General features: G+C 55.0%; 1 protein-coding gene across 9 annotated transcripts in view; it reads left to right on the forward strand.

The window, feature by feature from the left end:
• The window catches only part of LOC110470184 (ankyrin repeat and fibronectin type-III domain-containing protein 1), a 245,108-nt gene that overhangs the window by 190,436 nt on the left and 30,395 nt on the right, over positions 1 to 24,277 (forward strand). For 6 of the 9 annotated variants that reach the window (XM_085592614.1, XM_085592616.1, XM_085592613.1 and 3 more), the window contains one exon: positions 13,339 to 13,467. The exons of 2 other annotated variants lie outside the window; for them this stretch is intronic. In XM_085592614.1, coding sequence (XP_085448740.1) covers positions 13,339 to 13,467 — 129 coding nt within the window. Of the gene's footprint in view, positions 1 to 3,230; positions 7,691 to 13,338; positions 13,468 to 24,277 lie in introns of those variants that run through there. One more of the 9 variants, XM_021529647.4, reaches the window with a different exon arrangement.

The following is a 24,277-nucleotide window of genomic DNA, read 5'->3' on the forward strand; positions in this document are numbered from 1 at the left end:
CTGCATCTTCCTGCAGGCCATCCTGGGACCAGGAGGTGCTGGCAGTGAAGTGGGTTCTGTGGTGTGGGCCCAGCTGTCCCTAATAATCACTTACTCTCTGCAGGAGAGGAACCACAGAGGGCAGAACAGGGCTATGGTAACGTGGTGGCATTTTATGGTCATGTTCTTCTGACCATTAAAGTCCTTCAGTGAGTTTTTCCTGTTTGGTGCTGGTGAGCACCAGTGTTAATCTCATAATCAGACTTGTGGTATTTTGCCATTCTTCTTTTTCTCTTTGGTTGCCCAGGACCCTCCATAGGTTTGAATTTAATAGGTCTTAACTTCTTTGATAGCTCTTTACCAGTTTGAGGAGCTTTGTGAGTGAAACAGAGAGGTACTGGGTACCCTTGGGGGTCATCAGAACCCCCAGCTACCCAGATGGTGCAGAGGCAGCAGAACCATGGGTCAGGCTGTGTGTCCCATGGGATCAGGGAATGGTTGGGGTTGGAAGACATCTCTGGAGATCATCTTGTCCAACCCCTGCTAAAGCACAGTGTCACCTACAGCAGCTTACACAGGGTTGTGCCCAGATGTGTTTTTGACATATTTGGGGAAGGAGACTCCCCAGCCCCCCTGGGCAGCCTGTTCCAGTGCTCCATCACTCAAAGGGACGTGTCCTGGCCCTGCCTGGTACCGTTCCTGAGCACTGAGGCCAGTGGGATGCTGAGGGGTTCATTTATGAGCAGCTGTCTGGTGCCTCTGGGGTCTGGGCTTGTTCTCTGCCACCCTTCTCCCATCCTTCACCCTCCCTCCAGGCCCCTGCAGGCACACTTGGACACACGAGCGCATCCGTGTGCCGGCACAGCCGTCTCCTGTCACCTGCCTGTCCTGGCGGTGTGGTCTGGAGGAGATGGGTGCCAGCCAGGATCTGATCCATGGAGGCTCGCCCTAACCACATCCCTGCTCCCCGCTCCTGGAAGGGCCCGACCGCCCAGCAGCCCAGAATAACAAGCTTTTCCATTCCTGCGCGCAGCGTGGGACGCGGGGCCATGGAAAACAGGAGGCGGCTCAGCGCCAGGGCTGCGCGCAGACTAAACAATGGCACGTCCCCCGGGGCTCTGTCCCTGCACAGGGAGGGCAGGCTGCAGGCTGCAGGCACAGGCTGGGTTGGCTGGGCACGGCTTGGCATGGCACGGCGCGGCTCGGCACGGCTTGGCATGGCACGGCACGGCGCGGCTCGGCACGGCTTGGCACGGCTCGGCACGGCTTGGAATGGCACGGCTCGGCACGGCTCGGCACATCTCGGCATGGCATGGCTCGACACGGCAAGGCACGGCACAGCACAGCTCAGCACAGCTCGGCGTGGCACGGCTCAGCATGGCTCAGCATGGCTCAGCACGGCTCAGCACGGCTCAGCACGGCACAGCACAGCTCAGCACAGCTCGGCGTGGCACGGCTCAGCATGGCTCAGCATGGCTCAGCACGGCTCAGCACGGCTCAGCACGGCTCAGCATGGCTCGGCAAGGCACGGCAAGGCACGGCTCAGCATGGCTCAGCACGGCTCAGCATGGCTTAGCACGGCTAGGTATGGCACAGCTCAGCACGGCTCAGCACGGCTCAGCATGGCTTAGCACGGCTAGGTATGGCACGGCTCAGCACGGCTCAGCATGGCTCAGCACGGCTCGGTATGGCACGGCACGGCATGGCACAGCTTGACATGGCACGGCTCAGCACGGCTCAGCATGGCTCAGCACGGCTCGGTATGGCACGGCACGGCATGGCACAGCTTGACATGGCACAGCATGGCACAGCATGGCACGGCTCAGCACGGCTCAGCATTGCACGGCACGGCTTGGCGTGGCTCAGCACAGCTCGGCACGGCTCGGCACAGCTGGGCATGGCACAGCCGGGCATGGCATGGCACGGCTCGACACAGCCGGGCATGGCACGGCTCAGCGCAGCTCGGCACAGCTCGGCACAGCTGGGCATGGCACGGCACGGCTCGGCACAGCCGGGCATGGCATGGCTCAGCACAGCTCGGCACGGCTCGGCACAGCTGGGCATGGCACGGCTCAGCACGGCACGGCACGGCTCGGCACAGCGGGACTGCCAGCACTGCATGGTGCCGCCTCTCCATGCGTGGGCTCAGCTGGCAGGAGTGGAGGGAGGTGAAGGTCCCAGGAGGACTGAGCCCCTCAGGAACCTCCTCACCCATCGTTGCTGAGGGAATGTGAACAAAAACATTAGTTGGATTTCATCCTTTTCTTTATTTGCCCTGCTATCTTTTTAATTAGGATAAAAGCTGTAATTGGTAGTAGGGGAATTCTTAAAATCTGCCTCCTGGCAAGACAAGAGCAAGTCTGCACGTTCCTCTGACTTGGCACATGGACAATCCATCATGCTCACACAGCCTGCTTAGAAGAGCCCAAGTGCTCCGTCCTGCTGCTCAGGAAGGAGTGATAGATATCTTCATTAAAAACAATCACAGAGGGACATCACAGGATTCTTAAAAACAAGCAAGTGATGGGAATTTTGCCCAAGGAAAGGAATTTTTGACCATGTTATTTTGTAGGTTTTATTTATTTGTTGTCTGTAAATGGATGGATTTTTGGGTTTAAAGTAGACTGTTAATTTTGAGAGTGAAGCACACCGGTATGTGCCAGTCATGAAATGGTTCTTGTTAATGATCTGGTTCATGCTTGGGAGTCAGAAAAAGATCTTTGGTTGCATACAATCATAGGATCATGGAACGGTTTGCATTGAAAAGGACCTTAAAGACTGTCCAGTTCCACCCCCTGCCATGGGCAGGGACACCTTCCACTGTCCCAGGCTGCTCCAAACCCCATCCAGCCTGGCCTTGGGCACTGCCAGGGATCCAGGGGCAGCCACAGCTGCTCTGGGCACCTGTGCCAGGGCCTGCCCACCCTCACAGGGAACAATTCCTAATTCCCAATATCCCATCCATCCCTGCCCTCTGGCAGTGGGAGCCATTCCCTGTGTCCTGTCCCTTCATCCCTTGTCCCCAGTCCCTCTCCAGCTCTCCTGGAGCCCCTTTAGGCCCTGGCAGGGCTCTGAGCTCTCCCTGGATATTCTCCTCTCAAGGGGAGCACCCCCAGCTCTGCCAGCCTGGCCCAGAGCAGAGGGGCTCCAGCCCCCACAGAGTATCTCTGTGAGCTCCTCTGGATTCGCTGCAGCAGATCCATGTCATTCCTGGGTTGGGACTCCAGGGCTGGAGCAGCTCTGCAGGTGGGGTCTCACCTGAGGGGCAGAATCCCCCTGCCCCTGCTGCCCAGTCCAGCCAGGGGGGTCTGGGGGCACATGGCCGGGGCATGTCCAGCTCTCAGCCAGCAGCACCCCCAAACCCTTCTCTTCTTTTCAGCTGTTTTACAATGCCAAAGGGCAACAACGGGATCTTAATGTGACAGTGGCACGGGTGTGCAGAGCCCAGCTTAAATGTTCCTTACAGTCTGGAGAGAGAGGAATCTTCCTGATCGTCTCACATTGTCTCCAGGATCCCACCTCTTACAAGGTCCTGTAGCCCCTTTTCAGACCACATTTGTACTCCTGGGCTCTCAGCAGCACATCCTGTTGCCTCCTTGCTGTGTCCACCCTTGGGATGCTTGCTGTGGAGGGTGGGTTTCCAGCTGGAGGATGTCTGCTCAGGGGGATGATACTGATGCAGGTCCAGTCTCCCCAGTGGCAGTCATGCTGGGGTGCAGGATGACTCAGCAGGCCGTGGCACATGTGCCCAGCATCGCTGTCACAGCACAGATGTTGGTCAGAGAGGGGACAGTTGTTATTGTCAAAATGCAAATGAGTAAAATTACTGTTTTGAGAGAGATTTTTTAGGGGAAGGACATGCAAATTTACCTTCCATTCTGAGTGTTCATTAATATAAAAATGCAATGTTTGAAAGCCAAAACAAAGGAACATTTTAATTTGGGACTCATCAGATGGTTCCTTCTGCTTGGATTAGCATCATATACTTTTCATCAAATGCTCTAATTTTGAAAAAGCTCTGGTTTTCAAAGAAAACAAAAAGATGTTCTAAAAATGCCAGCCATTTCCAGGGATTCTGGCTGCTGCCAGCTGTCCTTAAGTGACTGGTCTGGTGCTGGACACTGGACGGGCCAGTGGGAATAGGCTTTGTGGGGTTCAAATAGGACATGTGGTTGGGTTCCTTCCTGGATGCTGCTTCAATTTGGCTTTTAAATAGCTTAGAAAAGTTTGGATGTTAAAGATTTCTCCACTGGAAGAAACAGAAGGGTGCTCAGGCATTGGAAGAGGCTGCCCCAGGGCAGGGGTGGAATCACTGTCCCAGAAGGATTCAAAAATTGTGTGGATACGTCACCTGGGGACATGGCTCAGTGGTTACCTTGGCATTGGTTGGATTGCATGATCTGAGAGGACTTTTCCAACCTTAACAATTCCATGAAAAGCTGGGCTGGGGTTCTGCTCTGAGGCACAGGAGCCCAGAGGTCTGGTGGGACCCCGAGCTCACCTGGAGGGTGCAGCCAGCCCTCACCATCGTGGGGAAGGAGCGGGCACGGGGTCAGGAGCTGCTCGCAGGTGACTGCCGAAGGCTGTGCTGAAGGGATGGGTTGTGTTTCTCTCCTTTCTTTCCATATAAACACCCTCCAAATAAAACTTGCCTGTCCACAGCACTCGGAAGCAGCTGTGCTGCTTATTTAAACACACTGTGAGGTATCTCCGTCCTGCTCCCCCTGCTTTCTTTCTCCTTCTTCCTTGGAATACCAGCCTGCCTCGTGTTGCAGACCAGAAATAGAGACTGGCCACTGACTTGCTAATTGTAATGCAGCCTGATAATGCCAGCTATAATTAGATCAAGGTATCCAAGTCCTTTTGCTGGCAGACGTTTCTGTGACCTTGTTAGCATACTTTAAATAGAGAATCCTGTCTGCTCTGCCTGGCTTCTGGCTGCAGAGCCAGGACCTGCAGAGTCCAGCTTGGTCCTTTCTAGGGAATCCAGCCTAGCATCAGTCCTGGTGCCTGCATCTGCTCAGCTTGTGAAGAGTCAGGCTTGGCACAGCAGCACTCACTGAAAGGCTTTAAGCACTGATTATGGCCCCCAAGATCTGCAAATGTCAGTGACCACTGAGACTTTTGTTGTTATAAAAATCCCTTCGCTAACTACCCAGTGACCACAGCTGTGTTGGGCCAATGAAAGGGGCTGCCCTGGGCTGTGGTTTTCAGGGGGTTGCACTTTGACTCATCTTTTCTTTACTGTTTTAGGGTAATCAAAACAATGGCTTCTGTTGAGGTGAGCTGTGTCAGGGGGAGGAATGGTTCAGGGTCTGGGATCAACTTGTCTGGAGCTGCAGCCTCATATCCCAGGGCTGTCAGACATCTCTTCTTGTTCCCTTTTGATGAGCCCCCTACATTCATTCTTTACCCTCTCATGCAAGTTCTGTCATCTGCAGCATCCCCGGGGCCCCTCTCCCTGGCCTTGGGAAGCCTCAGGCTGCTGCCCAGCTGTCCTGCCCTTGAGCACCTCCTCACTGGGTCAGAACAGGCATCCCCAGCTCTGTCCCACCAGACAGGGTGGCTTGGGTATGCAGCTGTGTCCTCAGCAGGTGGGTGAGCCAGGGCCCTCACAGAGCTCATGCCCTCAGCACTGCATGAGCCTTTGTCTCCTCTGCAGCACCACCCAACCTGAACATCAGATCCCCAGCCCTCTGGGATAACTCATGGAAAAGTTTGGTTAAGTGGATATGCCTGAATTCATCACTTGCTCTCAGTATGGCTGCTCACAGTTGCTCTGACATTCTGTCTGATCTGTCCTGAGCTTGTCAGGGAGGGAACTGAGACCCCCGTGAACACCAGAGTGCCCTAGGGGGGAGAGGTTTCCTAATGTCATATCCTGCAGGCAGGCCTGGGGCTGTCATAGCAGCAGAGCTCACCAGCTAATCATGGCTGAGTCAGCCTGAGAAGTGGGACACTGAAATCCCAAAGGAAAACCAGGGACTTGGAGGATCTGGATAAGCCAATGCCCATCCTTTGGGCAAACCTCCTGAGATGCTCTGCTGCCTTGCTAGCCCAGCTGAGCTCCTGTGCCATTCCATGGGGAAGACACCTCACTGCTGTGTTCTGGCAGGACATCATCCTAGACTGCCATTTCATAGAATCCTAGAAATCATGGAATGGTTTGGGATGGAGGGGACCTTCATGATAATCTTGTTCCAACTCTCTTCCACGGGCAGGGACACCTCCCAGTATCCCAGACTGCTCCAAGCCCCATCCAGCCTGACCTTGGACACTTCCAGGGATCCAGCGACAGCCACAGCTTCTGTGGGCACCCTGTGTAGGGTCTCACCACACTATAAGCAAAGAATTTCTTCCAAAACATCTACTCTAAATCTTCCCTCTTTTACTTCAAAATAGTTTCTCCTTGTCCTATCACTGTAAAAAGTACCCAAGTAAAAGGGCATGCTGCCTCTTTTTCAGTCCTGGGCAGTAGCTGGGGAGTGGGGGTTGAGCTTCCAGAGATGCAGCAGGAGAGCAGAGTGCCATACAGACAAGGGAGTTCATCAGCAGAAGCCCTGGGTGGGTGACCCTGGCAGGCAGCACTGGTCATGTGCAATCAGCATCTGTCCCCAAGCTAAGGAAACACATGGGGGTTCTCAGGCAGGATCCTCAGCACTTCCCAGCTCACTGGGAGTTAAGGTTTGGGCTTGAGAGGTCCTTGTGGGCAGTGTTCTGTGTCGGTCCCCAAAGAGTGATGGAAGAGCTCAGTCCATGGTTTGTGTGCCCCAGTCATGGGCGCTTCTCACAGATTTGGGAGATTGAGGAGAAGGAATGTCAGCAGAGTGGAATATGTGCCTGCCTGCAGCTCACCAGACTGCCTGCATGGTCACCCATGAGTCCATGAAGGTTGGAGACCGGTGGGCCAAAACACTTTCCCAAGTGCTGAGGGCAGGGGCAGGACAGCCTGGCAGCATGGGGAGTCTTGAGGCTTCCTCCTCCAAAGCTCACCTACAGACCCAAGAGGTTTTGGTGGGACTCAGAGTAGTTTTCAGCATCCCTACCTCTGTTTTCTCCCCTTTTCAATGGGAACAGATAGTGAGGCAGGGCCATGCAGGGTGAGAGGGGCTCATGGGGGTGCCAGCAGGATTTGTGGACATGTAATTGCACCAGGGGTGTCACAGCAAACCCCAAGCAAGTGGAGGTGAGGCTTCGCTGCCTTCTGCCTGGTAATCCCTCCACAGCTGAGCCTGGTACTCCTCACCTGAGCCTGATCCCGCTCACCTGAGCCTGGTTGTCTTTGGCTGGGCCCTGTGTCTCTCGTCCCAGCCCGGGACCCCCATCTGAGCACGCACAGGCTCCTGGTTATGTAAAGCCACGGCGAGCGCAACCAGGAGATTCTTCAGTGTCGGAATCTGAGTCACATGGGGCTGTTTTATTTCCCCCTCTGCTAATCTCGTTTCTATAGAAACAAGATTGGGAGGAAAAAAAAATAAAAGAAAAAAGGAGGCAAGCACAGAGCAAATGAGAAACCTGAGGTGATGGGTGAGGGAAGCGGAGGTGGCAGCTGAGGAGGTCGGGCGACGCGGATGGGAGCAGGGACCCCGCTCAGGATGGGAGTGTGCATAGAGGGGACAGGGACTCTCCCGAAGAGACGCCCTGGCATGAGCTGCTGCTCTGGCAGCGGGTGAGCCGAGCACCAGGAGCAAAGGGAGCAGAGGCTGCGCAGGTGAGTGAGCATCGCTTGCGTGGCTCGCGGGCATCTGTCCCTGTCCCTGCAGGGCACAGCTGGGCACGGCTCACTGGGGTCCTGGCCCTGGCTGCTGCTTTGGAGACACTCTCATGACTGGGACCGTGGTCAGTGGGAAGCATGCCACCGGTGAGTGGGGCTTGCCAGAGCAGCGTGCGCAGCCAGCACTTGCCTAGAGGCTGACTGTGTGTTCCTGGCCACGAGGGTTTCCAAACCCTCTCTCTCCCAAAAGACTGCTCCCTGCTTGGGAAGAGCCTTTCCAGCTTTGGTTATTTTCCTTCTATTTTATCCTGACTGTACCTGTGCAAATAAGCTACTGACAGCAGCCAAGCCCCACAGCGCAGGGAGTGCAGGGCTGCGTGCTCGCAGCACTGCTCACCCTGGGCTCAGCCACCTTCCCCAGACCGGCTGCAGCGGCGCCGGGGGAGAAGCCCAGCTTGGAGCTGTTTGTGCAGGGGCTGCTCCCCAAGGAGGGAGGACCAGCTGAAACACTGCTTGTTTGACTGGGCTGCCGGCAGCCCACGGCTCATCCCAGGACTGTTGCCAGTGCTGATGGAAGAGGCTGGGAGCTGCCTGCCCACATCTGGGTTAGTTCAGAGCCACAGGCACGTGCTGGCTCCTGAGTCTCAGGCTAAGGAGTGTGCAACAAGTGGGAGCTTTTCCTGCCTGGATGTTCTGTCTTGTGGGATGGATGGCTGGTATGCATGTGGTGGTGAGGGCTTTGGCTGGGTGCGCGGTGGAGCAGAGGTGTTGCTGGTGCTGGTCATCCTGTGCCAGTGGCTGGCTCACTCGGTGCAGCTGTGCCTGCATGGCCCCTGGTGTCCCTGCAGCTCCAGCCATGGCACAGTGCTGCTGTGCCAGCAAGCGCTGAGGCACCCGGGCTCCTGCGGGCACACGCTCACCCCGGCGGCTGCAAGCTGCCAAAAGGCTTTTAGCAGATCACCACAGGGGAGGGAGGGATGTGGAGCCGAGGGATCAGGATTTTGCTTGTCATCACTTCCCAGTTGTGGTGTGGGGAATGCGGTGGTGATTACGAACCCCCGGCCGGATCCACGCCTGTGTGTGGCGGGTGAAGCTGGAGGATGGATCCAGTGCCCGAGTATTTCTGTTCTGAGCTTTGGGAAATGTCACTGCTCATCCGCCTGCCTGGCCAGCGAGGGGGTGGAGGACAGCACTTCAGTCCCTTGTCCTCATCCCAGGGCAGCTGAGGGATTTGTGTGCCGGGGTGCCGTGTCCGGTGCCAGCTCAGCAAGCTGCTGGAGGCACAGGCAGGATGGGGACAGGCTGCCAGCCCTCTGTGTCTGTGTTCTGCCTGCCTTCCTACTGTCTGGGCAGGCTGAGGGCTTTGGCAGTCACCCCTGTGGGGTCGGGCTCCCACAAAACCTGTGGGGTGAAGAGATGGGTACAGGCTCACGTCACACAGCACACTGGGGCACTGGGAGCTGTGCCCTGTGCTTAGCTGGACTCTTCTCCTTTGGTCAGGCTGGTGTCCAGCTGCTGCTCTGGGCACTCTGCTCATCCTGGTTGGACACTCCCGGGCTCTCAGCCCTCACCAGGCTGGGGACAGCACTGCTCTTGTCTCCCTTTAGCAGCAGCCTCTGCCCGGCCCTGCCAGCTCTGTTCAGGGTGCTGGGTGCCATGGCTGATGCCAGGGGGGAGTTTGCCCCTCCCTGTGCCTGAAGCAGTGGGCTTAGGGGGGACGTGTCGCATGGAGACTGTGCATCGCTGTGCCAACAGTGGTCCTGCCCTCTGGGAATGCCAGCTCTCTTCTGTCCAGAGCTTTGGAGAGAAGGGCTGAGGACAGATATTGCTGCAAGAGCCTTCAGCACTGATAATTATTTCTGGGAAAAGATGCAGTGTTCTGACTTAAATGCTGACATGGGACTCTGAACACGTGTAATCTGGTTGACAGATGGCAAAGTCATAGAGGTGTGATTTATGATACAGCACAGTAGCTGAACAACCTTCTCTGGTTGTTAGGAGACAATTCTTCCCGGTGCTGCGGTTGACGCTCCAGTTGATGGCTTTTCCCACGTGTCCCCTTGGGGTGTGGGGACTGCCTCGGAGGTGCCAGCTGTGTCTGCTGTGTCAGCCCTGCTGCTCCAGTGCTGAGCTGCTGCAAGGTGCTGCCTCTGAGCGAGCGCTGGGCAGGTGAGCCCGGACCTTGCCTGGATGAGCCCCGAGCAGCGCTGTGCAGGGCTGGGGCAGCAGTGCTGGCCTTGTCCCCATCCCATGGCTGGAATGAAGCTGGCTCAGGCTGACAGTGGCACCTGGGGCTGCCTGTTCCCCAAACCAGCACTCGTGGGCTCGAGTGTGTAGTCCTGATGGGGAAGGCACGGAAATCTTGCCCATCAGATAAGCGCACAAGGGGAAGGATGCTGACAACCACAGGTAGTCTGTCTTACCTGCATGTCCTCTCCCTGCCTCAGTGTTCTTGCTTCTACCATAAGATTCCTAACACTTATCCTTATTAAGGGACAGGGACATCTATTTAATGTTTGGAAAGCGCTTGAGAAGTAACGCTGGGGTCTCCACAGCATCTCCCTCTCTGTGCTGGAGGCTCACCCCCACTGCCACCCACAGAGCCCAGACCTGGCACAGTCCCCAGTGCTGTGGGAGCATCCCAGCCCTGGGCACACCATCCTGGCCCTGGGAGCACTCTGACCCCAGGGGACCGGGGCAGCTCAGCACAGGAGCTGGGAGGAGCTGACCCACCAGCAGGGCCTTGGCAGAGCAGGTATGATTCATTCCCCTTCTGCAGCACGGTTTATGTAAAGCAGCTCTGTATAAATCGCCAGATGATCTGTAATGTGCTCCTGGCTTCTAATTAGTGATGCTTCTGCTGAAGCGTTGGGGTCTGGCAGAGGGGAGGGAGGCTGGTTCATGGCTGGATGAGTTGCTGACAGCTCCCAGTGGGGAGGTGTTGGGCTGTCAGAGCTGTCACAACCATTCCTTTACCTGTGTTGTAGCAGCTGGAGGTGGTGGCCAGCAAATCTGGGGGGTGAAATCAGCACCCCAAGGTTCTTGGTCAGCTTCTGACTTGTACATGGACTAGCTTGTCTGTCCTTCAACAGGCAGATCTGGGCAGCACCTGCCCTGGGCTGGAGAGCATCCATTCCCTGTCTCCCTGTGCCTTCCCCTTGATGCCATGACTGGGGACTCACTACAATGCCACATGTTCCTGAACACCCAGGGGGCTTCTCCAGCCCCACCAGCCCACCCTTCCCCCAGGATTAACTGTCCTTCATCCCTAACACTGATGACCTGTGGCACATTGCTCTGTTTTTGCCCACCAGCTCTTCTTGACAGATGCTGTTGGTTTTATCCAATCTGAGCCACGCAGTGGCTGCTCCTGCTGTGCTTGGGCAGGTGGATTCATCCAGGTAAAGCTCCTGGGTGTGGAGTTGTTCCCGTGGTAGTTGCTGCAAGGGCCATGTACAAGCACCACAAAGGCACTTGTGACAGGGGCTGCTGCCTTCTTGCATCTGTGCAGGGTATTTGGGAGTTCCCAGATATCTGGGATTTCCCAACACCTCATCCTTGCTGAGGACCAGTTTGGAGGGGTGGCTGTAATGGTGCAGGGAGTGTGGTGGAGGTTGGGTCAGCACAGCAGACAGGGCAGGATTCTGCAGGCAGATCCCAGATCTCAGGAGATTAACACTGCCAGCATCCTTTCAGCTGGGGCTGGAGCCCTCATCCCTGCAGGGTGGCATGAGCTCCTCCTGGGCAGGTGGGAAGGGGCAGGAACAGCCAAATTCCACTGAGGAGGTGCTGTAGGGAACCAGCAGCACTTGTTCCCACTGCCCAGCCCCATTCCTGGGTCAGCCCTGCTCATCCTGGTATCCACACCGTGCCTGGGGCTGCTGCAGAGCGTTGGCTGTCAGTGCCCACCTCTCACTCCTCCCTAAATGGGATCTTCTTCATTCCAGCTGAGCTTTGACACCAGATCAAAGTAGAGTTAGGTGGTGGGGATGGTGTTGGTGCTGGGCTCTGCTCTATGAGCACCAGGATCACTGCTCTTCATTGCCTCTTTCTCTGGCTATGAGCGGGGGAAAGTTAGGGTTTGGGTTTCTTGTTGGGTTTCTTTTAAGGCAAACCTCATTCTTTACATCAAAGTAGGATTTTTTGTCAAGAATGTAAAGAATTGCCCTGGAAGGTCTGAACAGCTCTTTGCCGGCGGGGACTGGAGAGACAAGAGCCCTCTCCAGAAAGCTGTCTCCACCCGATCTCCAGCAACAGCAATTCATAAGCTGAAAAATAAATCAGTAACCAGTTAATGAATTGAAGATGTCTGTGTTTAAAATGTATCAGGGAAAAAACTGTTAGCTGGTCGGGGCTGGCCTAATTACTGTGAGGAAAGGCAGGGAGCTCTCAGTTCAGAGAAATAGCTTCTCTTTTTCTCTTTCTTTGGAGGTTATTTTGTTTGGTTGGAGGAGAGGGAGAGGGAGAGGAAGAGGGAGAGGGAGAGGGAGAGGGAGAGGGAGAGGGAGAGGGAGAGGGAGAGGGAGAGGGAGAGGGAGAGGGAGAGGAGAGGATTTGCTTTAGCAGTGTGTGTAGCTTCAACTCTGTCCTTCATCCCCTGGGACCTCTGCCAAATCTCTCCTGTCCCTTTCCCTGCCCAGCCCGGGGCTGCCCAAGTGGTGGGAACAGGTTGTGCTGGCACATTACAGGAGGACAGGAGGCAGTGGCTGTGCCGGTGTGTGGCAGGGCTGGCACACAGCCCCAGTGCCTGGTCGTGTGCCCAAGTCTGGGTGTCTCAGCTCCCCAGACGTGTCCTGCCTTGCTCCCGCGTTGGCAGCAGGGACAGGCTGTGCTGCTGTGTCCAGCCTGGGCTGGGGGTGCCACCCTTAGCACGGGGGGCTCTGGGGGCTCCGTGTGCCAGAGGGAGCAGAGGGCTGAGGGTCTCTGCGGGGCAGGCGCCTCCTCAGCCCGTCTCAGCTGGTGAGCCACTGGGCTTGGAGGCAGGGCAGGTGTGCCGTGTGCCAGCCACTCTCCCTGGACAGGGCCAGGTTCCATGAATGTGCAGCACGCTGGAACCTGCTGATGTGCTTTTCCCAGGCCCCAGGGGCTGGAGCACCCACCTGGTGGGAAGGGGCTTTGTCAGCACAGATGGGTCCTTCAGTGGAATCCATTTCCCCCACACATTTCTCTTTCTGTCTCCAAAACCTCTCCGATGTGGGCTGATTTCCATGTCAGTCCTCCTCAGGGAAGCTGTTCTGGTGCTTGGGAGGCGACAGGGGCTCCAGGGTCTCTCTGAAGGAGCGTGTGGCCTTTGATTCAGTCTGCATTGGTTCTCTCCATTTCCATGCCCCTGGCTGTCGCCTGTTGGAGTTTCGGGAGGAATGCACAGCCTGGGGAGGTGATTTTGCTGCACAGGGAGCAGGACCTGGCTCTCTCAGCCTGCCAGACTGCAGCTCCAGTTTGGCTAACGTGGACCAGTGCTGGTCCTGGCCTGCTGAGCAATACCAAACTTGCTGCTGCTCCTCCACTTCCCACCCGCAGGGCTGGTGCCTCTGCCCGCTGGGAGCCCCCTCCTTTCAGCACTGAGCAGGTCCTGACGCTGTGCCCCAGCTGTGCCCCGGGCCAGGGCTGCGGTGCCATTAACACCTTTCCTCTCCCCTCCCCAGGTCGGAGAGCAGCCTCGCTAGGTTTGCCCACCGCTTGTCGGTGAAGCAGAAGCAGGAGAAGAGAAGGAAAGCTGAGTATGGCTCGGCCGAGCTGTCTGCCTTCCGGCCCAGGTCTCTGAGCATTGAATGGTAAGAGCTGCAGGACAGGACTGAGGGAAGAAGCTTCTGCCTCTCCAGTCGCCCTCCTGTCCCCCTTTCCCGCTGCTGCCTTGGTTGAAGCGATGTCCTATGGGACAGCAACCCATGGACACACAAACCCCTCCACCTGCTGCAGAGGCTCCCCCAAGGTATCAAACGAGAACCATCCCGCAGCTGAAGATCTGCCAGGGCTCGTGTGGGTAATGGCATTGTCTGCTGAGCTGGGGCACATGAGCACACAGCCTCTGACAACCCCCACCACTGCCCCCTTCCCTTCCCTTCCCTTCCCTTCCCTTCCCTTCCCTTCCCTTCCCTTCCCTTCCCTTCCCTTCCCTTCCCTTCCCTTCCCTTCCCTTCCCTTCCCTTCCCTTCCCTTCCCTTCCCTTCCCTTCCCTTCCCTTCCCTTCCCTTCCCTTCCCTTCCCTTCCCTTCCCTTCCCTTCCCTTCCCTTCCCTTCTCGGGCTGTGCCAGCCCTGCAGGGCAGCCCCAGGGCCCAGAGGGTGCAGTGCTCCCTCCTGCTGCACTGCCTGGGGCCCCTGGTGTGAGCACAGGTCTCAGAGAGCTGTCCCCACTCAGGCAGGGAGTCATTCATCCTGGGCTTCTGAGCTCTGATGAAACAGTCTTGGAAGCAGATCACAGCCAGCCATCCCAGCATTGGAGGTGACCTGCTAAGGATATTTAAAAGAGCTGGAAATTGCATTGCTTTCTGCTTCCTTAGATGGATAAAGGAGGGTAAAACTTAAAAAAAAAAATAACCAAGAAAAAGAAAAATGAAAAATGCTTAGAAATTGCAAGAATGTTGAATTTGGTTTTCCATTTCCCTGCTTTTTTTGGAGATCTTTCTGGCATTTATTGTGTGTTCTAACACTTCAGTGTGAGGGTGTGGAACCCTCCTCAAAGGCTTCCTTTATCTGTGAGGTTCCTTTAGCATCAAAGCTCACCAGGTATTAATGAATCAAAGAATTCAGGATATTTGGGGACAGACTACTTTCTTCTCCACTTACACAACTTTCTTCACTTTGCTAAGAGGATGTCATGAGAAAACCTGGTCTGCAATTACTCTCAATCTCCCAAAGAGACAAATATGTGAATTTGTAATGTAGCAAATAGGGAAACAACAAAGAGCTCATTAAAAACAATCAGTTTGTCTTTATTGAGAACAAAGAAGCACGAGAAGCCAGCCAATCTCTTTCCTCTCTAAATGTGTCTTTGAAGCCCCTGGGTCCCAGTTTAGCCCTGTCGGGGGATATTTGTGGTACATTTTCCCCCACTCCCTAGTGTTTTCCTGGGGGAAGCCATCTGTCTTGCATTTGGCAAACCACCTTGTGCAGCAAGGACTCGCAGCAGTGGTAGACGATGCTCTTTTAGAGGGATTCTGTGAAGCAGCCTGGGAAGGAGCTCTGGTGAGGAGGGGCTGCCTGTGCCTTTGGTTTGCCATGTGCCATCATGCTGCAGCTCGGGGCTGCGAGGCCTTGATGTCCCCATTCTGCAGGGACACAGGCACAGCCAGGCAGGACTCTCACCCTGTACAGGGCTTTTATCCATGCCTTGGAGACATCTTGGGCTGGATCAGACATCATCCTAGCAGCCAGGATCAGGTGGGTCAGGCTGCTGGAGCTCAGGGGCTGGCAGGACACAGAGGAGGGGTCACCCCAGAGGGTCGCAATGATGAAGGGTGGCAGTGGGATGAGGACCCTGCCCCCTGCCTGCTCCCCTGCTCTCGTCCATCTCAGGTGCACAGGTCCTCAGAGAGGCATTTGGAGATTTTTCCAGCCTTCTCTGCAGCCATGACCTGCTAAGGGATATCTTGGCCTTTTTCTTGGTGTGAAACAACTTTTCTCTGTGTTTCCTGTACATCACCAGGGATCTCTGCCCATCACAGCAGGATCAGCACCCTCAGTTAGCCACTTCAAACAATCCTGGGCTGCAGGTGAGGCTGCTCCTCAGTGCTCTGGCTGATGGGAAACTTGGCTCATATCTTGGCAAATCTACATATGCCTAATTTGTCTTTCAGAGCAAATAACTACCCGCATCAAATCTGTCTGTATTTACAACCCAGGGTTACCACTGCATCTTTTCACCTGCCTCTGCACAGAGGTGAACACCCACACTGTGTGTGATGGGTTCAGCTCATCCCTCATGGGTAGGAACGGCATGGAAAAGCAATGGACCATGTTTTCCCAAATCAGCAGCTTCTCAGAGTCCCACCCATCTTGACCCCAAGGCTTGAAGGCAAAGGACAGCTTCTCAACCTGCTGTCTCCTGTTGCCAAGGAGGAGGTAGAAAAGCATGACATCATCTGTGCTCTTTGCTTTGAAAAGCTGGGTGTCAGTCTAGGGAAGGGATTTAAGTTTGCTGCTTGAAATTCCTACCAAAGCATTGTCAGCACAACCCATCCCCACACAGGGCAAGCTGAGCCAATTTTACAGTGTTCCAAATTACTCAGATGCTCAGGTAGGGGTGGATGGAGCTGAGGTAGAAGAGAAGGAGCTGCACGGAGCCTAACACTGTTCCTGCACTGAGCACAGCCAGGTAGGACAGGGCACAGATGTCTTCACCTCCACTTGGCCCATCCCCAGTGAGCCCTGGGCCAGGAGGTGCAGTTCCTTGCTGCCACAGTGAGTGAGGGGCTGGATGTCCCGTGCTGCTGCCAAGCCCAGGGATGCTCCCAAGGCGGGTCTCCCGGAGCGTGTGTCCATCAGAGCACATCTCCCTGGCTCAGTGGCCACGCTGATGGGCCGTGCTCCCCCAGGCACAAGGCAGCTCTGCTCCCGTGGCACATGCTCCTGTGCTGCACCAGGCCAGCAGAGCACAGCCCTGCTCTCCAGCCCGGCCAGCAGCAAGCAAAGCCCTGTTAGTTCCACTTATTAAAAACAAAATTGCTAGGGGGAAGGGAGAGAAGGCAGAGAAAAAGTGAAGTATTGAGAAAACACTTCTTTCATTCATACGTTGTTTGCTGAAATAAATACTTCATTATTAGGCCTTTTTTAGGGTATTTTTTTTAAAGCCAGTGCCACAAAGTCCCCAGTGTTCGGGCCTGTGAATATGCTGGATCACCTCAGCCCATGGCTCCCTGTGCTGGTGTCCTGCTGCTCAGAGGTGCTGGAGCCGAGCTTTCCCAGTCTTTGGGAGAAACCTGGGGGCTGCATATGTCTGGTTTTGCCCAGGTTTGCTGATTTCCTTTTCCTCTTTGCTGGATGTTGTGTGCTGGGTCACCAAGGCAGCTTATGCTCCAAATGAGGCAAAAGTAACTTAGGCAAGGGAGGATTTGGGATTTTGTTTATTGAAGCTCTGCTTTCTGTGGTCTCTGGTCCTAATCTAGCTCCCAAGCCTAAACAGCACAAGGCTACTAAAGCACACTTGACTTGAAGCCCACCACATTCTGCTGTTGGGGCGAAGAAGGTGAAAGCTGGTGATTCCCATGGAGGCCTCACACTGTCCTATAGCAATGCCAAAACTCCAAGAATCCCTGTTCTCCCCACTTAGAGTGAGTAGAGGCCTTCTCTCCTCCAGTGCTTGTTACCTGACTTATGGTCCACATTTATCTTCCCTCTTAAGTGAGGCTTAATCCAATGGAAGGGCTGCGATCCCTTGTTTACTCTTGTGTGAGCAGAGCTGGGAGCCTCTGTTCCCTCTCGCATCCTCTCAGCTCCATTGTTCACTGGGAGTTTCAGCTGGTTTGTCCTTCTGAAATCCTTTTGTCCCTTCCTTTTTTGTTCTAGCTCTAGCTCTGGTTTTCCTTCTTCTGTTTGTTCCTGGGTTTACTTTCCCCCAACACTCCTTTTCCCATACTCGCCACTTGTTCACACTGATTTCCCTCTGTTTTCTTCTTCATTGCTTATTTACTGCTTTTTCTCTCCAGGCTCCTCGCATTCTCCCTGTCAGACAGCCTCCCTGTGATCCGTGGTTGGAATAGCCTATTCCCGTGGTGCCAGGAAAAATGCAGCACATTCCTGTCTCCCCCCATGCGTTATCTGGGTTCTGCTCCTTGGCTGCCCACTCCGAGGCTGAGCCGTGCTGGCAGCAGCGTGTCGGTTCTTGGTGACAGGCTCAGCCCTGCCTGCAGCTCGTGTTCCTGCCTGACCCTTGGCTTGGCGCTGCCTCCCAGCTCCTCGCTGCCAGAATGGGATGCTCAGGGAGCTGCCTGCCCAGTGGCCACCGAGCAGACCACACAGGCCTGGGTGGAAGGTGCCAAGTGAGCGGGAGACACCAGACATGGGAACCTCGCTGGCACCATCTGAGTGGTGGAGGTGGCACATGACTGCTGCTGCACTCTGCCTTGTGCTTCGGGTTTGGTTGTAAAGAAGTTTATTAAGGGAACTGTTTTCATGGAAGTTATTTAAAGTGTAATGTTTTGCCTCTGAGTGGTCTCGAGTGCTGCAGAGGTTCTCCCTGTATGGCTGGGTATGGAATCCCTGCTGTGGAAGTGCCTCCAGCATTGGTGCTGTTGTTGCTGTGGGCAAGCAGCCAGGTGACTTGTCCCCATCCACAGGGTCCTCTCCTCCTGGCACCCAGTGCCATGGGCCTGGTGGAGTTGCAGGGCTTGGAGGAAGTGCTGAGCTGCAGACTGATCCATCCCATCATTCCTGATCCAGCGCATGGGAGTGCTGCTATTGCACAGCTCCCTGAGAGCCTGGTGCTGTTCCCACAGCTGTCCACAGTCATCTGGGTCTGTCCCCAGGACTCTCTGTGTGACATTTGTCCCTTTGCCAAGTCAGCCAGCACAAAGTGAGTTGTCATCAACTTTTTGGGAGGCAAAGAGTAGCAGCACCATGAAGATGGTGGGCTCTGAGTTCCTCCTGGTTTCACAGCCCTACTCGAGCAGTTACACTCCAGAAAAGTCTTGGAGCTCTTTCTTTTCCCAGGCCAGGAAGCTCTTAGCCTGAGTGAGGAAAAACAAGGGAAATGAGGCCCTGAGTCTTGCAGTGGAAGGGAAGGAATGTGAGAGCTTGGGAGCTGTGGGGGCATGTGGGAGCAAGGAGATGCTTTGGGTAGGCTGAGCTGTGGGCACCACGTTGGCAGCGCTTTCTGTGGGGGAGCCAACCTCGGAGAGGGTCACCACCCCCATCCCGCAGTGCCAGCTGGCTCCGAGGTGACACACGGCCCAGCTCAGCACAGGTCTGGGGTGACACTCAGCACAGGTCTGGGGTGACACAGCTCCAGCTCAGCCCAGGTCTGGGGTGACACTCAGCACAGGTCTGGGGTGACACTCAGCACAGGTCTGGGGTGACACACAGCCCCAGCTCAGCACAGGTCTGGGGTGACACTCAGCACAGGTCTGGGGTGACACAGCCCCAGCTCAGCCCAGGTCTGGGGTGACACTCAGCACAGGTCTGGGGTGACACTCAGCACAGGTCTGGGGTGACACAGCCCCAGCTCAGCCCAGGTCCGGCCGGGCCAGCGCGGTGCTGAAACGAAACGCGAGGCGCTTTGTCTCAACTGGGAGCGCTTTAAGCCCTCACTCAGGAACAATGGCCAAGCTATGGGGTCATTTGTTCTGGTATTTCAGCAGCTCCTCATGATTTATGGGATGTTTTGTTCTGCTGCTTGTCTTAGCTTCCCCCTCTCCACCCTCCCCGTCTCCATCCCTTCTCCATTTCAACTCCTCCTCCCCCTGCTCCCAATTCCCCTAATAGCTGTGGAGCCTCTGTGCCTTATGAAGTCATGGTGTCTGTGACTTATTGAATTAGCCGGATGGGAGCTGGACTTCCACACTGCACTGGGCTCTGCTGGGGTGCCCGGGCTCCGGGGAGGCAGGGCCCCTCGCCCAGGGCTCTGTGCAGCCAGAGCTTCCCCGGTGTGGCAGATGGACGCTGCCATCAGCAGGACGCTGCAGAGTTGGTTTAGAGGCAATAAAAATGGTTAAGAGAAGCCACAGCCTCGGCGAACAAGGAGGACTCTGTCTGCATAGACACTCGAGTGTCAGGGGCTCTGCTGGCTGGCCTGGTGTGCCATTCCCCACCTGACCTCTCTGGGAGTGAGGTGGATGCTGGCTAGGGAGCCCCAGAGTTCCTGCTGTTGAACTGCACATGGGACAATGTGGTTTAAGAGCTTGATTGTGTCCCTAGCATCCTGAGAATGGCCGTGGTCAGTGCCTCTGGATGTACTGGGGGTGCAGGGGTTTACATCCCCCTCCCCAGAGTGGGAGGCACAACGATTTAACAGTGACTATGAGGGACATCCTGATGGGGCTGGGGAGGAGCGAGCCCTCCAAACATCTCTGAAAGTCAGATTTACCTCAGGAAAGCATTGCAAAGGAATAATTTACTTAAGAACAATCACTTTTTATCCTCATTTTCTGAGTTTCCTGCAGGCAGGCAGAGGCTGGAGGGCAACTGCTGGTCCTGGTGGGACTGGCATGGTGCTGCAGCCAGTCCTTACCAAAAGGCAGAGGAGCCACGGTCCCTGCAGCTCCACTCCTGCTGCCTCATGCTGCCACCAGGGAGCCAGGATTATCCTCACCTACAGATGGGTGCAGATGGGAAAGGAGAGATCTTGTGCCTCCCCTCCTGGTGCCACAGGCCTCTGGGAGCCCAGTTTTCCTCCTCTTTTCGGCTCAGCTTGTGATTACAATGAGGCTTGGGAGCAGAGCAAGGCCTGGAGCCTCTCTGTGCTGCCACAGGCTCCAGCAGGTCCAGCACTCTCTTCTCTATTTGTTTCTCATGTCATTGCAGTGGGAGAAATTGCCTCCTCTGGGGAAGCAGCAGAAGTAAAATGTTCAGAGAAGACTGATGTCCAGGTTCTCCCTGTCTGGGACCAGAGCCCTCAGCCAGATCCCTTCCTCTCTGAGAGCACAAATAACATTTAAAAGACAAATATAAAATATTGTGCTGATTTGGTGCTCTGGCCGCTTCCCTCTGCTGGTAGCTGATACCTCCAATAAGATTATTTCTCAGTCCATTACCCTCAGCACACTTTAATTTCGCTCAAATAGCCCAATTGCCTGATTTGTTTTCTTTTATTGTCATCATCCCTCTGCCATTTTCTGTGGCCAGGATCTGCAAAGCAGGATGGATGCCTTGGTCCCTGCTGAAGAGTGTGGAGGATGCTCCTTATCCTGCAGAATCTCCATTGGCTCTTCTCCATGAATGTGCCTCTGCCTGGAAGGTGCCAGTGGATTTCCACAGCAGGCAGCCCAATCCCCATGGAAATACTAGGGGAATTGCAGAGATGTCACAATCCTTGGTATGAAAGGCAAGCCTCCTGGGTATCTAAATCTCAGTGCAAGTCAAGTGGTTCCACACCACCTGGTATTCCTGTGGAATCCCAGCATGGTTTGGGTTGGAAGAGACCTTAAAGACCATCTCATTCCACCCCCTGTCCAGGCAGGAACACCTCCCACTGTCCCAGGCTGCTCCAAGCCCCGTCCAACCTGACCTCGGACACTGCCAGGGGTCCAGGGGCAGCCACAGCTGCTCTGGGCATCCTGTGCCAGGGCTGCCCACCCTCACAGGGAACAATTCCTTCCCAATATCCAGCATAAACCTTTTGGTCTGAAGCCATTACCCCTTATTCATCACTACATTGTCCCAGTGCACTGGTCTTTGCTCTCTCAGTTCCCTTATTCAACACACAAAAGTATGTTTCTTTTAATGGGAATATCCATAATAGTCCTGGTTTCCTACTACTGGTCAGGTCTTCAGATCTCCAGCCATGAACCTCTTCTCCATGAGCCAGTTTGGACTTAGGGAAGGGCAGTGTGGAGGAATTGCATGTCTAGAGCAGCTCCAGCAAGGGCAGCAGCACATTCCAGTTCTGGAATGCCAGGCTCCCTCCATCTCTGGGAGCAGAAGGGATCACTGGTCCTGCTGCTGATGTTTCTGGAGACATTGAGTCAGGAAACACATGAACATATCCAGATAATCCTGACAGCTGGCACTTCCAAGGTATTCCAGTACTTGTAATGCTTCTTTGTCCCTTGAGCAGTGGTGGTCACTGTTGGGCAGGTTTCCTCTGGTCTTAGTTTCCTCTGGCAGAGACAATTCTGCCTGCCAGGGCTTCAGACACCTCCTGTTTATCTTCCTGGAGAGTATCTCCCAGTGCCAGGTTGACATTGGATCTACTGGCTTGGATGCTGGCAGGATGGGCAGTGCTCTGTGGGGAGGCCAAATGGGAGGGAGGAGTCAGCCCCAGCCCAGGACACTGGGACAGGGAGGACCATGTCCTTGGATGTGCTGGGACCTCTTTCCACCTCTGATGGAGTCTTATTGCACACTAACTCTTCCCCATCCCTTGTACTCACCCTTCCTGTGTGGGCTGGATGCTTTTCAGGGAAATTGTGTGCCCAAGTGGCCTCAACATCTGCCAAACCTTGTGCCTGGTGGAGGTCAGAGAGGGAAGTTATGTTCCCTTCCACTCCTGACTTCCACATTTCCTCCCTTTCTCCTCAAAATTAAACTACTCATCCATCTACCCCAGCAGTTTCCACCCCAGGGACATTCCTTTCCCTGTCTCACTTCTCCTTTGTTGCCTTTATTTTTCTGGTAACAGGGAAACTCAGACAGGGATGAAGATCTTCTGCCACAAGGAACTGTTGGGCAATGTGGAGGCAAATTTTCCATGTAGGCAGTGCCAGATAGTGCAGATCTGATAGAGTTTAGGCCAGGAAAAGGCAAGGATCATGCCTGGCTGTGTCCAAGGTGGAACTGGACACTTGGCAGCAGCTACCAGTGTCACCCTGAGAACTTGCATGTGGTCTTCACCCTGCCCACGGTGCAGAGGTTCATCTGAGCCCCCTCCAGGTCTGTTCAGAGTCTGGTTTCCATCCAAGAAGTGTCCTAACAGGGCCTGCCAGGGCTCATCAGGCAGTAACTGGAAGACAAATCTCCTGCCTGTGTTCAGGGCAGGTTTACTAATGGTTTCATACAGTCACAAATCATGGAGTGGGCTTTGTTTTGCCTACTCCTGCACTGGAGAGGTCTGAGCTCTCCTTAGCTTTCAATCATAGAATCATGGAATGATTCAGTTGGAAGGGACCTTCATAATCACCTCATTCCAACCCCCCGCCATGGGCAGGGACACCTTCCACCATCCCAGGCTGCTCCCAGCCCTGTCCAGCCTGACCTTGGACACTGCCAGGGATCCAGGGGCAGCCACAGCTTCTGTGGGCAACCTGTGCCAGGGCCTCACTTCCCTTGCAGGAAAGAAATTCTTTCCAATACCCTATCTAAATTTGCCCTCCTTCAGCCTCAAGCCATTCCCCCTTGTGCTATTACTGCCTGCCCTTCCAAAAATTGCCTCTGCAGCCTTCCTGCAGGCTCCCTTTAGGCACTAGAAGGGGCTCTGAGGTCTCCCAGGAGTCTTCTCCAGCTTTCTCAGTCTGTCTCTTGGGCAGAGGGGTTTCACCCCTTGGATCATCTTCATGGCCTCCTCTGGAATATCTCCAACAAGTCTACATTTTTCTTGTGTTGCATTCTTGATTTGCAGTAAAAAATTGGATTTTATGAGCTTTGAAAAATGAACATACGACATTACGTAAGGTTTGTTAAGCATGGCCACAGAACAGCTGCTGAGATGAGCAGAGCTGTGAGGAACATCTCTTCTTGGTGTTATCAGGGTGGGCTCTGGCCTGCTGCCCCAAAAGGAGCCACCATCACCTTGGGTGGGACTCTGGCTTGTTGAGCTGTGGTCTCCACACAAACCCTGCAGGTTTCCGAATGTGGGGTTGTTGAGGCCCCTGAGAAGGCAGGGACTGCAGGATGACCTGGCACCATGGTTACTGACCTCTTCCCCTGGTCTTGCTTCTCCTCTCCACCTCCAGATTCCACATTTAAGTTCAGAACCCAAACTGACCCACAAGAGCTTCTGAGCTTCATCCACCTGTGGTACCTGTGGCTTCTCCTGACTCACTGAGCAGCAGAGGACAAGAGCTGGCCCTCCTTGTCCCTCAGCTTCTCACTCTTTAAAAGGTGCTTGGAAATGTTGACCTCCTTTTTCAGGCACTTTGCCATTCCTGCCCATAAAGAGGCACTGGAACAAGATGATCTTTTAGCTCCTTTCCAACCCAAACCATTCCAGGATCCTCTGATTCTATGAGAGCTGCTGGTGGAGGAGCTGCTCTAGGACTCCTGGCATCTGGGTCTCGTGCTGGCTGTGCCCCAGACCCATGGCTGACTTGTGGGCTTGCTCTAAGCTCCAGGCTGGCAGGTCAAGTTCTCCTGGTAGTCTTTGTATATCAGCTTGTGCTGGCACTGTAGCTAAGAGCACCAAGGTCAAGGTTTCTGTACTGGAAGTGGTCCAGAGAAACTTCTGCCCAGGAAGCACGTTCTAAAAAAAGTGTCCCTTTTTCATCCCCAGTGCCCTCATTCCTGAGCATCTTTACTGGGGAGGAGGAGGCACAGTGACTGTGGTCAGAGGCAGTGACAGGAGCAGAGGTAATCTAGGGAGATCCAGTCAGGTATAATCTTAGCCAAAATTCTTTTGGGTTTAAAGATGTCACTGTGAGCCAGGGCCTGGAGTCGTAGGCTGCTCACTCCCCCTGTGTGCTGGAGCCATCACCCTCTGTGTCAGAGAGCACAAGTCCTGACGGAGTGACCCATCAGAGGCTCCTGGGGGATCAGGCCCTGCTGTCCCCTGCCAGGGACCAGCCCCAGGGGCAGAGGCACCTGGTGAGGCTGGGCTGGATTGTGGTCCCGGGAGGGGCCGCTCGGCCTCCGCATCTCCTTGGGAAGTGGGACTGAGCCAAGGCCAGGGTTTGCTGTGCAGGTTCTGACGTGTGCCTTGTCCCTGCCTGTGCCCCATCCTCCTGCTCCATCCTCCCTGCCCAAGCTGGGCTCCAGAGCCAAGTCCTGCTGTGCCCATG

Source organism: Lonchura striata, chromosome 14 (genome assembly GCF_050655825.1).
Source record: "Lonchura striata isolate lonStrDom1 chromosome 14, ASM5065582v1, whole genome shotgun sequence".
In the NCBI taxonomy this organism is placed as follows: domain Eukaryota; kingdom Metazoa; phylum Chordata; class Aves; order Passeriformes; family Estrildidae; genus Lonchura; species Lonchura striata.